Source organism: Prosopis cineraria, unplaced genomic scaffold, assembly GCF_029017545.1.
Source record: "Prosopis cineraria cultivar Desert tree isolate PC_DT_omini unplaced genomic scaffold, ASM2901754v1 PC4, whole genome shotgun sequence".
NCBI lineage: Eukaryota > Viridiplantae > Streptophyta > Magnoliopsida > Fabales > Fabaceae > Prosopis > Prosopis cineraria.
In genome coordinates this window covers 35,666,816-35,682,822 of record NW_026555335.1, presented here as the reverse complement: position 1 = coordinate 35,682,822, position 16,007 = coordinate 35,666,816, and the positions used below count along the sequence as shown (strand labels likewise).

The following is a 16,007-nucleotide window of genomic DNA, read 5'->3' as shown; positions in this document are numbered from 1 at the left end:
TGAATAATAGAAATTCTAACATATTTGCCAAGATTTTGTGTGAGGGGAATTCTCAATTTAACACTAATATGTGAAGCTTTGTTAGTATTAATATTCTTGGAACAAAAAAGTTTAGATTTATTAGTGTTAATTTTCTACCTTAAAGCATCACATAAGTTAGATAAACATTGTTGAATGATCTTTGCATGTGAAATAGATCATTCTACAAAAAACAAGAAGTCATAAGCAAAGAACAACTAAGAAGTGGGCAAGTAGGAGGCCCATTAATTGTCAGGCTTTCATTTATTTTTATTAATACTATTAAGAATACAATAGCTTAATCATTCAATACAAAGAACAAAGAGATAAAGAGAGGGGGGCTTTAGTGTTCAGGGAAATGGAGTATTCTTTGCTTGATTATCAAGTTCTGAAACGACAAGAGTCAGCACGCGGCAGCTCTGCTATTTTATGGCTCAATTAGATGTTATCTAATGGAGTGTGTTCAAAACTTATCGATACTAGAACTCATTATAGAATATGAATATGGAAAAGGTTTAAAAACTGTATCATTGTCTAACCTCGACGTCTCTCTCCTTGTCTCTTTGATTCTGCTCCAAATATCGAACGTGTGTGTGTGTGGCTTTTTTTTTTTTTTTTTAAAAAAAATATACTTTTAGGTAAATGAATTGCAAGTGTTTATCACCTTGTCAAGGACATCATCACCATCATACTTGAGGTTGAGAATAGTTGGTGGATGGTCCCTCCTTTCATCAGGGCTGCAGTATCAGTCCCAAATCCTAGTCATAATGGTCCTGTTCATTGTATGCATTCCATTCATCACCATTAAGTCACACAAAGCACGTGATAACAAAGGCCTATTTAGCGTATAAAACAAAAATCTTTGAAAGATCTGCAATTCACAAACTTTCCGTAATGTTTTCCTTCTCATATGACACAGTAAGCCGTATATAGTCAAGTTATACTCTATTCAGCTTGCTAATATGCCAAAATACTGTTGATGATAAAATAATCCAATATCAATTCAAAAATTAAAAAGACGTATGAAGCGGGGAAAGCTAAAGTTGAGATACGCACAGAACTGCCACAAAAAAGGCTGGCGAAGGAGAAAGATAATAGATCATCATTTGGAGAAGAGAGAATAACATCAGAATCCCAAACTGCCAAAACAATGAGTTTATAATAGTTAGATTTGTGACAAAATATTTTGAAAAATTAGGTTTAAACATTAATTTAAATAATTTTAAATTTAGAAATTCTAATTATAAACAAGACATTTAAATTTTAAATATAACTCTCAATTTACAATTGATATTCGTGTTTGCAACTGATGAAATTAATATTTGCAACTAATTTTTTAGAAATTTTGTCAAGAATTTTACTACCATAAATTCTAAATTTTTGGACTTTATTGTCATTCTTATTTTGAAAAACTAGCAAGCACATGACGTGGTTCATCATCCGAAAAATCCCAGATCAAACCCACAAATCAACAAAATTAATAGATCCAACAAACGAATTCAAAATTTAATCAACAAAAATCCTAAAATGCAAATGCGCTAAAGGAATAAATCTCATGTGAGCCCATTTATACGAAGGTGAACAAGAACAAGAACACTGTAGTGAAAAGGCACGCGGACGAAGAGAAGAACGCAACAGCAAGACGATGAACCCCAAATCCTAAATCGAAGGGGTGTTGTTCAGGTGAACAGGGAACGGAGCTGAAAATCTCATCGGTGGTAGCGTGGTTGGTAGGATGTTGCTTGTTGGGGATCGTTTTATGTACCAGGGGTATTTTGATAATTTCATGATACCTCTTAGAAAGTCATCAGGCATGAACGTGAGTCTAAAGCTATACAAGTTGTTGATATCATCTGGCACCATATGTGAAATGTGTCTGCCAACTTCGTATTCTCTTAATTCTTCTCTGCTTCTCTACTGCCACTCCTCTCATTTCTACTTGATTTCGACTCTCTCTCCTATCATTTCTGCTCAACAGGATGGATTCAGCCAAAAGGAAAGGGTGAGGGGTGTTATGGGACACAGAAACATTATTCCCAAGGATCTGAAAAAGTCCTCTCGATCCCACTATCAAATACTCCTCTGGTCTTATTTATGAAGACAATGAAATAAATTATTTTAATTCTATTTATAAAACACTAATAATTGTTGTGCTTATCTTTACTCTTTTATCCATATTAAATGTTGAGAATGTTAATAAATACTAAAATATTTTTCTTTTAAAGTATGTAGATTTAACAAGAATAAAATTAAAAACTTATTGAATTTTTAAACAGAGTTAATGAGATTTAAATTTTTTTTAATTTCAATAAAAATGGTGAGTAATTTATAAATAGAATCTGATTCTGAGAGAATATTTGGGAGTGTAAGAGAGTTTGGCCTCCCAAGAAACCACCTCTCGCTACCAATCAAAGCGCCAAAGTCCCTTTTGTCCCGAACAAGCCGTGATGTATCTTTGATTCCATTCCATCATAATGCGCTAGCGCTATCATCGTTAATACAAATAGAGACAGATCATTTCTGCGTTCTAATGAGAATGTGAGGAACAAAAATATGCGCACAAGAGGACGTGTACATTGCTCAGCAGGAACATCCAGCATCTTCTTTGGCCCTAGCTCTTTCTGCGTCTAGTGATATAGTTAAGAGCAAACCTTGAAAAATGGGTGAGAGTGAAAAAACATCTGCAACATTGTACGACCCTGCACAAGGCCCTCTCTCAAGTCCCTAGCAGTTCTAGCTACAACAGGTTCAACTGACTTGGCTTTCGGGCTCCCCACTGCCTGCAATGAAGCTAACCAAAGTGAACATGAAGTGAAATTCTTAGCCACAGCTCCAAATTTAATGACAATAGTCTTGCTTTGATAATAAAAAAATAGTGTGATTATCAATCCAACGCTTCAAATTATTTGCATCACTTTAGTAACCAAATGTATGATTTCATTCTAACTTCCCCCTTATAGGAGCATTAAGACAATATACAATTCTTTGATGATCAAATAATTAGAGCCAACGAGATCATATTCTCAGATGCTATGAAGTGATACAAAGAGTTCATGAAGCGTTAAAGTAACCATGATGACATAAGAACCAAAATAGATTTGTATTTTAAAAAGAATTTTGTGTCTAAAATTTAGACAGTTATATTTTGCAGCATCATCGGGCGGTTACCTGATGAAGCCATATTTGTGAACCCTCGAAGTCTCTCTTCAGCTAAGCGGACTGGTCGAGTGGAGCTCCTTACACCTTGAGTAATCTCTTGACTACAATTTTAAGGTAATCAAACAAGGGATTATTACAAATGAGAAGCAAAAGGAACTTGTATTTATCCATGAGAGCTGTATATTTATATCATAAATCAGCTTGATGGCTAACTTTAATTAAACAGAATCTCAAAATTTTTCAATATCGTATAAGGGATAATAAACGCCATCTACATGTTTACTGATATTTTTTATCAGCCAAAGGAATTTGCAGTTAATAATCATACCCAAGATCACTGAGCTCCATTGTCAAGTCGCTGATTTCCATTCCAGATAGCCGAATTGCAGCCATTGTATCAGGAAGCTCCTCCCTTGTGGAATCCATCAGCTTCCCCATTGATTCTGCTGCTCTCTTGAAAGCCTTTATTAAGTAGGTACATTTCAGTTTGAAAACATTGGTCTAAAATTAAACCTTGCAAAAACAATCCAATAAGAAAAAGTCATGGAAGGTAAGTTCTAGGAACACAAACCAGAAGCGTGGGGATTGCAGAACAAAACAGCCATGTGGTAGATATTGCTGTCTGTACAACAAAACAAGACTCGAATTCTTTAGTTAAATCCAACTAAAATTGCAAGCAAAAAGTGAATAAAAAATGGTACTAACTGAAGAGTCTATATATCGATAGCGAGTATAAAAAATTACATAAGTTTCAACAAAGGATCAACCTCCACATGAATTCTATCTCCTACGTTATTCATACGTTAGCAGAAACGATACAAAAGAATGCGACTCTGTTTAACATCTGTCATATATATATTCATCTTTTTACTCGTTATACCTCTTCAAATGCTCCATTTTATCATAACAATATATATATATATACATACTCACAATGTCTCTTCATATACGCTATATACATTCACAAAAAAATCTCTCTTCAAATGCTCCATTTTTACCATATGTAAATGCATGCACCACATAACACTCTCCATATACATTCACTTTAGTGAAGTAGGGTACCGGATTGACCACAACATCACAGAGCTATGAATTTATCATAGGATAATGAAATAAAATTCTGGAATAGTAGAAACAAGGAAATTACAGTAACGAATTTGTCGAAATTGAAAGAGAGCTAAGACCTGAAAGTAACAGGAACAAATTAAAGAAAGGCAGAAAAGTAATTTACCACGCAAGCAATGACATTAAGAAGAGTGATATGGCGGGCGGTGAGATTCCAGTGAGAGGGATGAAGAGAAGAAGAAATTAGAGAAGATCCAATGGAGGAGGTGTAATGCGATTGCGAGGGCTCGGAAGTTGAGGGAGCAGCTGCATCAGAATGCGATTGTTGGGTCAACGAAATGGATGGTAGAGCAGGTCTTCTCCTACAGAATAGTCTACGACGGCGAGCGTCGATGTTGTTGCCGGCGAAGAGGTTCTTGCCAGACGGCCAAAATGGTGACGTCGTTGCTCGCAATTGCAGAGAGCTCGGCATATCTGGCTCTCCACTATGCAGTGACTCCGAAGGCCACGATACAATCAAAGCTAAGTAACGATTTCGAAGGTCGAACGACCTCAAAAAAAAAAAAACAAAAAGAAAAAAAACTCTCAGAGGTAGATTTATATTATGAATGTCTAAATTTTATCTAGATATTAATAAGAAAAATAATAGCTGTAAGAATAAAACATGAATCTTATAGATTATTTCAATTTTCAGCTATTTTATAAATGCAAGAATACATAAATATTAATTTATTCAACTTTATGTTAATTTCTTAAAGAATTGGAGCAGATATTACAATTTCACATTATGAATTTCTTTTGTTTTTTGCCATAACAGTATGAATTTCTTGAAAAGCCCTTTTCAAGCATTATGATTTGCTTCTCACTTGAAGGCAGGCTTCAAGCAGGGGAAGATAAGTGTTGTTTGGTTTAAAATTTTTCACAGGACGAAACATTTTTTTGACCATCCACAGGATGAAACATCACTTCATCAATTTGAGGAATACTTGAATCCAATAGTGCAGTCGCCACAATTTGTCAATATGATAGAGAGAGGGTGAAATTTCAATAAATGATATCCTCTTTGACTTCAACTACAAGCATTGAACTGTTGAGTTTTCCGGCTGGGGCTCCCAAAAAAAAAAAAAACGTCGAGTTCTGCTATACATTTTTCCCCTTGTTATAGAACACTTCAGCTGTACATTGCTAATTTTGAAATACGAAGATCAGAAAGAGAAAGCTAACAGAATAGAGACCTGAAGACTTTCTTTGCCATTTACATATCGCATATTTACAGAATAATTATAACCTCTAACTTAACCTGCAAAATTCTCAGTTCACCAATGGCTACTTCGTTCCTGGCCTGTGTTTACCCCCAAAAACTAACGTACAACGTCAATAATCATGTCAGCGTTTCATTGTCCTGTATAAAATTTTTCCCCACTACACTAAACCTCCATTTCCCCTGGTGTTTCATTTCGTCTATGTGCAATGTCACTTTTCAAATATGGGGTTCGTTGTCAATCAAATAATCAGTAGCTGGCGGGCTAAACTTCCCCGAGAAAGGCCAAGCAACCCTGAGGTGAAGGATTTTTAGTCTGCGTTCTAGCCAAGTCGGATAACGTCTGTTACAGTTGTATTGCAGAAGAAACATCTCTGGCAGTTTAAAAGATGCCTGGTTATACAGCCATAGCAAGACCGATGCGAGCAAGGTGCAATCCGAGCATCGGCTTCACTTGCATAACAAATGCAGCACATGCTATCATCAGTATCTGTTTCCTCCACACCATCCATTTTCTCATGATGAGCTACTGTACGGCAAGTAAGGAGGCTCAGAAAACTCTCTAGCTGCTCATATTTTCCAACGTAAGTGCCTCCCCTAGATAGTCCATCCTGAGAAAATGAAAAAAAAAAAAAAAATCACAAAGATAGTGAATATGTGCATGATGTCAAAGAGATTCATCTTTTAAATTACTATATACCTACATCAGAGATCAGGGTCAAACTTGACCAAATTTCATATAAAAGCAGCAGAATCCCTAATTTACGTCACTAGCATATCTTTTCGCATGACTGATATCACAGCAGCAGAATCCCTAATTTATTTAACAGCTCAGATTTCATTTTGCAATTGGTTCGCACCCCGCACAAGTGAAACTATTTGAGGTTACTATAGAAACAATACTTCAGATTAAAATGCAGAACTTCCAAGGACATGAGATCCATTGAATTTACAAAGCTCTGATCCCGTAAGAGAATCTACCGCCACAGAAGCAGATCCACACCAAAAGAACGAGTAAAAGAAACAAAACACTTCTTTTATGTCACTAGCATATCTTTTCGCATAACTGATATCACATCAGCGGAACCCTTCTTGACAATTTTAAGACAAAATGCAATTAAATATGCGTTTAAACTACTTGAGCGTTGAGATTTGCATGAAGCTGAATAAAGGATGCATTAGGGGGGAAATGGATACAAGACTCGAGAATTAAGATTCAACATAGTCAAAGGGTGACAATATCTAACCCAATTATAATCCAGAAGATACTGGAATCCATAATGAACAGTATCAGGACAGTCCATGCTTGCAAAGACATCCACAAGATCATTGTTCTCCTGGCATCCAGCCTTGTTAGATGCATCCAATAAATTTAAGATTATCCCTATGAGAGGTGCCAAAATCATGCCTCGATTTACTTTCTCAGAAGTCTGGCCCAATCTCCTAAGAGATCTGAAATAATGGAACTCACTTTATCAAGAAGAATAAAAGAAAACCACTTTCAGCTAGCCCCCCGTGTCAATTTTTCAAGATACTATTGCTGTAGATAAAATTGGGTCATAACAAGGTCTGAAATTTAATACTGAGGAACAATGCAGTGTAAACAGCAGAATCGAGGTAAAAACAAAAAAAAACAAAAGAATAATTCCATTTCCCTGTCCTGATGGTTTATAAGCTCAAGTTACAAGCTCAGAACTTACAGGTCAAAAAATTCAGCGTCTGCTGCAGAAGTAATGTGATTTAAGATAAATACAATCAACTCAGTCAACCTTCGAAGATTTGTGTCAGGTCCTAACAAGAATGCTTGAGGAATCTCACGAGTATAGAACTCCAAGATCCTTGCAAGATTGCATGAAAGATCAAATATAACACAACATTTCCTTTGCTGGAATTCTATTACCTGCAATAGGTGTATTTCACCAAAGAATTATGGAATAGAAAGGAAATAGCCAACAGAACATTATTAGAATATGAGCAAATTTGATACAATTTAATTTCAATCTTATTGACATGTAATATCTTGAAAACAAAACTAAAACTACTTAAAACGGATAACCTCCACAATAACAAGTGCATTAAGAAAAAATCCAAGAACCCAAAGAATTTCAGTTCCAGCCATGCAAAAAAACAGATGACTAACAAAGTATAAACTTAATCCGCCTGCATCAATATACAACTAGAACGCTTACTACTACCACATAACACTAACTTAAACTACATAATGACTGAAAAGTAACCCACAAACCAGCGTGCAACATGTAAAGGGTGAAAAATAATAGTATGTCCATGCCTGATACTTTTCTTGCATTTCCCTAACAGAGACTGAAAATTCGGTCATGGTCCAGCTAAGTGTATTAAATAGACGGTTTAGAAAAGCTGAGAATAATCCTTCATCATCAATGCAAGCATCTTTAAGCAACCTCTGCATTAAATCAAAATGCACCAACAAAAAGATAGCTCTGATTAGAACCAACCTGAGGAAAAAAATTACCAAGTACAAGACATCAGGATGTTGTTACATACCTGGAAAAGCACTGATGATGAAGATGATTCCCCATTCTTTGAAGAACTGAAACCAGAACCTTTGCACAATCGCAGAAGTATGTTGGTCACAGGGATCCATGATCTGTTGTCAAATGATGACAGTAATGCTTTTGGCATCCTATGGGTAGCAGCTTCATTGCTCTCAAAAGCAGCCAGATACTCCCTGTACTGAACCAGTACGGAAATAGACTGAAGAAGAAGATCCCTAAGATCAGCATTTGCTATTCTTGGATCATTGAAATGGGTAACAACAAAGGTGACCTGGTAAAAAGCATATCATACATGTAACTCAAGAATCCACCATGAGAAACAGCCAACAATCTTATTAAACCAGGGGTGCAAGCAAGCCATACCATAATTGATAATTGATTTGTCTAAACACTATTTACATTCACAACACACAAATTTCATAATTATTTATAGCCATTTAAAACTACTCAATCATTTGACAATCACACTAGACAAAGCAAAAAAAATGGGGGAAAAAAATCACCAACAATCCATATCTTATCGGTTATCATTAGACAAGAGAATCCCAACCAAGATATACTTTAATACAAATGCTCAACTCTTAAATATACTCAATGCTTCCTGATGCTTGTTCATATTTTTAATATTAAAAATGCTCAATCCTTCCTGCTAGTTGTACTGTTTTCCTAGTCCACTTTAGATGAACTATTTTACGTGGTATAATTGCCATTTTCAGAATGACCAACACCACCTAAAGCCGTACCTCCACAGCCAAGTACCAGGTCCAAATCAAATTAATTATGCCACCAAGAATTGCCAAAATTCTTCCGATAAGAAACATCCATTGGTCTACTACTTAGGGAGTGTTGAGCAGGGGAAATCCTTTCTATATCAGTTGATCAACACAAGAATATCAAGAAATACAAATAGGTTACTACAGATATCATAAAATACCCAATGCTTACTTTAAAAATAATAGTATCAAATTATTCTATATAACAGTGTTAAGCATTTACCACTCATGGAATTAAATCTTTCACGAAGTTTTTTGATAGACAATTTTTACAAAGATTTCAAGCTCAGTAACAGTTAATTAGGCGTGTTCCTGATCTGGTTTAATGCTATTTAAGGGTCAATCTCCTAAAAAACCAGCCTTCATCATTCATTAATTTCAGAACCCTAATAAATCGAGGGTTCTAATAGAAGCACCCAAACAAAACCACCATTCTCATCTAATTACATTTCAATATGTAAACCGAACTAAGTCATAGTTCACCAGTGTTTCAATATGTGAACGATTGACTTGTTACATTTCAAAAGGTAAAGTATACTGAACTCGGTCTCATATTCACACTATCCTGTAGCAGTGGTTTGTGCATGTATCACACACCCTGAGAACTCGAGGTATAGCAAAATAACAGTTTTAAAAGTGTGGATGCGCACATCGAGGCATGGCCATGAAAAAATATATTTATAAATGAATTGGTTCAGTTCAAATGGGTCATTTCATGCCCCACAGCAATTTGGTTTAGTTCCTTGAACACCCATAGATAATCAACTTCAACTGAAGAAAACTGTGTGTCCAGCAAAAAGAAGGAACAAGAGTTAAATATATTAGAGGTAGAAAAATAAAAAACAGATTACACGTACAAATGAAGCAAGTCCTTGCTTGATGAAAATTGTTGAAGGAACAAATGGAGGATCACTTTTCCGCAATGCGTGAAAGCAATCAACCTGTATGAGGGACAACATTAATGAATAATAATAAAAGGAAGTATAAAAAAAATAATAATAATAATAACCAACATGTTACTTGGAAGCATTTTAATTCAGGCAGCTTAGATCTGTGCAAATTGCAAAACTGCAAACCCACTACTGAAATAAAACCATATCAATCTTTATGCATTTTAAGAGGCCCTCTCCAACTATAAACACTCAGAGGCGCACACATACAACACTTGAGTATACAACACCTAAGTCCAACCCTTCAAGGGCATGAAACAATAATAGTCAAAGACCCATTTTAATTCATTTGACATGCAGCGGGAAAATAAAGGGTGAAGGAGAACCGCTAAATGAATAATATTTCTCTGCAACAAAGTGAATCAAATTTATTGTAAAATTTCAACCAGTAAAATTACCAGAGCTTCCAGATAATATTCAGGTACATAAACAAAGACCGAATCCATTTTGCTAAGAACCAGCAGCAGCTGGACAACCCACATGCACATAGCATACATTCCTCTCTGCTTCCATCGAGAAAATAGAGAGATTCGATACCTGTATAGCATGAGAATATGAACAGAGGTAACCAAAAATGTGAGAAAAACAACAGTAATAAGAGAACTCAAGATTATCAAATTTGAGATTTCTACACTAAAATGTTCAAGGATGCTATCATGTGAGAAGCATTTAGAAGACAAAGAATGCAAGATCACAGCATTTAGTACTATATTATATTCATCATTTTATCATTAACACAAAATTTAATTCCAAAATAAAATAAAATTAAATAACAAAATTTAATTGTAACATGCACCACAAGCATAGTAATAATAATAATTTAAAATAAAAAATAATAATAGAAAAGTCTTAGAAAGTGCTTACAATACAGCTAAAACTTCTTTAAGGCTCTCTATGGCTTATTATTTATGAGTCCTGAGAAACATCAAACTACCCCAGTGAAATAAAAGCATACTAATGTTCTGGTCTTAAAAGATTTAAATAGTATATGATTATCCTAGTAACAACTTCATGAAGCTCTCCTTACCTCACAATCTAAGTCAGGCTAATGAGCATTTACCCTCGACAAGGGGCTAAGACTACAAGGACTCAACCAGACTGAACTAATCCAACATGATAAGTCAAAGTAGAAGTTTAAAGTAGATAAACTGTCTACTGGAGTTATCTATTCAAACTGGATTGCAAGTTATTATAGCGAGTTAACAATAAGACCAAATGAACACAAATCACATCGACTACTATTAACCATTACTTTAGAAAATTGTCAAGCTAATACTGTTTGGAGCAGATAGTTTAAAAGAATAAAAAGGACAGGGAAAACAGATAAAACAAGAACGAGTTGAGAGGTTCTCTGAATGATCATATTACCAAGCACAATGTCTAACACAATCCATAACCTCCTCCCGATATTCATTACGTGCTTCTTTCAGTTTCTTCAATTGCTCACTGCAAGCTCTATCTCTAATTTGTTTATCAGCTTCTTCAAGGAGGGAGATTGACTGTGACTGATGATTCAAGTAGTATGATGCCTACGAAACCAGATTAAAAATTCACATTAAATGCTGAGATGACCACCAGAAAATAAGATTCTTCCCAAGCCCCACTTCCTCCTCCACACTAGGAAATCAGCAAACATTGTTTCATGTTCTACTGGGGAGGACAAAGCCATAGAGAAAGCAATTATAAAAGAGTCAAGAGCTCAATAGAAAAGCTTGTTCAATTTCAGTTGACACAGAAATCTTGGACATTGACCCTTAGAAAATGAAGAAATTAACTATCAGCAAGGTATACCTAGTTACTTTGGGCATGAACAAAAGGGGAATAGGACGGATGCACCCCATAATAAATCCCAACATTTCCTCCTCAATTGATAAAGTTAAGGCATTTTGGACAAATCCAAGACCCTTACCACTGAAACTTGGAGAAATTTCAGTAATGAAGTCAAGTGACACATAAACACAATAAATTGTGTAATCTAATAAAAATTTTCCAGCACCATCTATATTCACCTGCTTAAAGTTTGTGGTAAGACCAACATGATATAACCACAGCAACACATCAAGTAGTTCTTCTTCTAGTAGCATAGCTGTAGAAATATCACTCTCCTTCAGTACACTCTTCATACGATGCACATGGCGATAATTATACTCAGGTTCAGATTGATCGCTAGTGCTAGGTTTATCTGTTATCTCATCATCCAAACTCCGGTCACTACATTCTGCAGTGACATGAGCAGGTCTTTCTGGAATAGAGCTGCAATGGCCACGAGAACCTTTGGCCATGTATTTGATTGGATCCTTTGAGATTCTAGTGAAATCAGCATCATAACTTGAACAGCAGCAGGGCTTCTGCCTCAATGTATGAGTTACTCTGCATTCTTCATCATCCATGCAACCTTCATCCCAGCGAACTACTTCAGTCTCATGATCAATTGCAGGGTGGAGTTTAAATAAATGAGTATAAGATCCCCCAAGCCTGGAAATGTCAGTCTTATGTGGATCATTTTTTAGGAATAGTCCTACAGGAAAACTTTGTTGACCGCCTTTATGAAGAAAACCAATATCCGAGCCATCAGATTTGCAGCTCTTCAACCAAACACAGATCTCACCCAAGCCAAATCCTTCAGATAGAAAATGGAGCACAACTGTATAAACTGAAACAAGAACAGAATTATTTGAAACTCCAGGAGGTGGGACATTTCGATCTGCTCCCCTGTTCTTCAATAGAAGACTATGTAAGAATGCCCTAAACACTGCCCCAGGTAACTGGCGAGGCAACGTAGGTGGTATGAATTGTATCACAAGGCGACAGAGGTCCCTATGTTTCTCCTCAATCTGCTTGCAGTAAAGGTATATTCAGAGGAAAAAAAAGAAAGGTATGGCAGGAGAATAAAAAGAAGAAAAATATGGTCTGTGTAACTATGCCAGGATTTCATCTTCCTCACATAATATTCTTAAGGAATATGATTTATCATGAGCCATGGGCCCCAATTCTCAGTCAGGCCCAAAGCGGATGGAACTATTAATGATTAGATATTATCAAATAAAAGCAAAAATAACTTCATGATTACAAAAATAATGATATAAGATAACCATATAGATCCATTTTGCTCAATGTAGCATTTATTGACAAAGGAATTCCTACAAATATTCACTTATAAACATTAATTATATTACATGATTCGTCAAGCAGAAATTTTAGATAGAGAAATTTTTTGGCCTCATTGTCAAGAGTAAAATTAACTAATTTTTCTCAGTTGTTTAGCTTCACGAATGCATGACACAACCAATGTGTCCACATTTCTTGATGGACACTAAGGTAGAAACACCAGCAATGATAGCACAGCAGTATGTGTGTCAAGAAAAGGGATCCTAACTCCATCAATCGAGGTAAGTGCAAAAAAATCAAAACAATCCTATTGCATGTTTCTCATTAAATGTCAACCTTTTCACATTTCCAATTAATCATAACATATAGATTACTCTTAATATGTTGGTACAACAATTCCATAATAATATTGTTTATGTATTCAAACTTTTCATTGGTTACCCTTTGTTTGCTCACTGCATCTTCAAAGTTACAAAGTAAGCATCAGGAGACGGCAAAGAAAAATTCAATTAAGATATTAACTGAAATAAAGCTATATCAATGAGAAAATCTAACCTTGCTGATTGCTTCAGACAAAGCTGTGGTTGTCAATATCATATTACCTTCGTAAGATGCATCTTCGCATGAACCAGGCCACCAAACAGTTGGCATCATAGACTCAAGGTCATGTTTGTTTGGACTCTTTTGAGACAAAAAGCCTTCATACAAGAATTCAAAATCTGCTGACTTCCACCAAAGAACCATGAGTTCTTCTCGTCTTAATAGATGACAGAGCAAAGCAAGGTAAGAATATGATCCAGAGTAAGGGCAGTCTGTTAAAACTAATGATGCAGTTTTGCAACCAAATGAAAGGGCATTTATGATGTGTTCAAACAGCACATGTGATCCTCGCAATTCTAAAAGTGCATCCACAACTTTATCCAAGCTTGAATAATCATGCGGTGCATGCAATCCAAAAACTTCAAACATGAAAGACAGTAGTGGGCCCCAAACCATATATTCTGTGTTCCCAGCATCTGCTTCAAGTACAGAGAAAAGCTCCTCACATATAGCATGGGAAACAGGATGAAAAAACTCTTCTAATGAATCAAACCTCTTCATCCTTCTCAATTTCTGAACTAATGAATGCTCGTTCCGTTCCATAGAATGCATGCTCAAAAGCCTTGACCAACACTGCAGCAAATGGGTGACAAAATAGCAATTTGAAGGAGGGGCTTGAAGAGGAAGATAACCTTTGATTGGATACTTAAAGGGACGGGCCCCAAAGTTTAACTCACATCTTTCACCTTGAGAAAGAGAAACTGCCGGGTAATAACCAAAACCAGGCCCCATTTTTCGAATTCCATGAAATGCCACCCCTAGTGAACTACCATTCCTAAAGAAAAGTATTTCATCACGATCAAGATCTATGCAACATCCTATGACATCGCCAACAACCCACGACTGACCATATGTTTCATCTTTCTTATTCCACTTCCTAACTCTTCTACCATCATATGCATATGAATCTTCATCATCACCAACACCTTTATGTTCAGTAAAAGGGCAAGAGAGAGTGGCCCAACCAAGCTGCTGTATGCCAGAAGTTTCTAACAAAACTTCATACATCCATTTTCCTTTCCAAACACAAGCATTAGCCCTAGCACTACTAAACATTGCCAAGCTCTCTATAAGTAATGGTGGCTTGATGATTCTTATGTCACCACAGATACTATATTCTTCTAGGCCAACAACCTCACGTCCAGAACCAGTCTCCATAATACAAATTCCATCTCTTTCGCGAAATGAATCGCCCAATTTTACATGAAATCGAGAGAAATTGTTCCGAATGATAGAGCAAATTATATTGCTATCAACTGGACCAGTCAATGGACTGAGTGATCTATTGGGGAGGCCAAACACGTATTCAAGGGTTCGCTCCACAGATTCGCGACCTGATTCATCACAACATGATAGAAGCCGGGTTTTTGGCAAATTTTCTTTACTGTCCTCCCCGTTCAATATAACTGCCAGACCAGCTGAAAGTCCACTAATGCGCAGGCCGTCTTCACCCATCGATGATTCAGAAGAAGTTATGCCTCGCCTAGCCTGACGCCAGCTGAAGCTTTCAAATGTCCTTGGACTACAATTATACTTCGAAGACGGTCATGATCCATGAGCGGAATCTTCAACAGCGCATGAAAACAGTTTAGGGGTAAAATTTAAAAATGGACAGAACCAAAAAAAAAAAAAAAGAATTTACAAGTAAGCGTAAATTGCTGAAAAAATTAACAAGGAAAGGGGAAAAAATGGAAAGTTCACAAATCATGGCGAATTCCCACATCAATTTCGACAAAATAAAAACAAACAAAATGAAGAAATTGGATGGAAGCTCCAAGAATTGAATTGCCAATGAAAATTATATATCTTGTCAGAATTCAATGCCGAGAACCAAAAGTCATCGCGTCGCTATTCCAAGAAGAAGGCATTTCAAGTTAGCATTGATCAATACAAAACAAATACTTACAGATGAGATTCATATTCGGTACGAACAAGAGGCGGCGTATGGTGGCTAGGGTTTTGAAGGAGCAATTGATCACAAACTTGCTGAGTTACCACCACCTCAGAAGGAGAGAAATTTTTTTTTTGGACCGAGAAAAAGAATAATTTTATTATTATAATTACTTTACTATTACTACTAATATTAGTAGTAGTATTACATGAATTACGAAATGATGATACCTCTGAGTTTGTCTATTTTTTGCCAAAAAGGTTGGGGGAAGAAAAGAAGGAAGCAGAGGCTAAGACAGAGATGATCCCGCTCAAAGGACGTGCGCGCTGACCCTAACCCTACAATTGGAAAATGAACTGACACGTGTCGTTTTGTGGTTGAGAAAAATATTGTCTGGTGGAGATTTTAAATGCATTTATAATAATATCGTGACCAGCTTGGTCTCGAGGGGGGAAAAATCGTGACCTGACCCCTTTTTTGCCTTTTTGTTTTTTGGGAATCTCAGCCGGCGGCGAACAGTGTCATCTCCTGCGCGGCGTGGCGGCGACTATTTCCGGGTCAATGACCCGTTTCACCGTTCCTCGGGAACTTATTCCCCCTGGTGGTACTCAACTGTGGAAAAATAAAAGGATGCTCCTTGGATACCCA

General features: G+C 36.3%; 1 protein-coding gene and 1 pseudogene across 1 annotated transcript; both read right to left on the bottom strand.

Moving 5' to 3' along the window:
- Positions 1-2,444: 2,444 nt before the first annotated feature.
- Positions 2,445-4,911, bottom strand: LOC129307976 (uncharacterized; annotated as a pseudogene).
- Positions 4,912-5,265: 354 nt separating this feature from the next.
- Positions 5,266-15,578, bottom strand: LOC129307975 (E3 ubiquitin-protein ligase RKP). Its single transcript, XM_054948931.1, has 11 exons — positions 15,375-15,578; positions 13,424-15,033; positions 11,770-12,594; positions 11,129-11,289; positions 10,159-10,297; positions 9,668-9,751; positions 8,027-8,308; positions 7,794-7,925; positions 7,204-7,403; positions 6,751-6,955; positions 5,266-6,114 (listed from the first exon to the last, which is right to left on the bottom strand). Exons 2-11 carry the CDS (start codon positions 14,921-14,923, stop codon positions 5,827-5,829), a joined length of 3,816 nt encoding a protein of 1,271 aa, XP_054804906.1. The 5' UTR covers positions 14,924-15,033; positions 15,375-15,578; the 3' UTR covers positions 5,266-5,826.
- Positions 15,579-16,007: the final 429 nt, after the last annotated feature.

Bases quoted from the DNA above. Each gene is read 5' to 3' on its own strand.
- LOC129307975 (XM_054948931.1), bottom strand. From the start codon at position 14,923: ATGGGTGAAGACGGCCTGCGCATTAGTGGACTTTCAGCTGGTCTGGCA. The intron at 12,595-13,423 runs GTTAGATTTTCT...TACTGCAAGCAG, and splicing joins TGTCTGAAGCAATCAGCAAG to ATTGAGGAGAAACATAGGGA. The intron at 8,309-9,667 runs GTACGTGTAATC...GCTTTTTACCAG, and splicing joins AGCAAGGACTTGCTTCATTT to GTCACCTTTGTTGTTACCCA.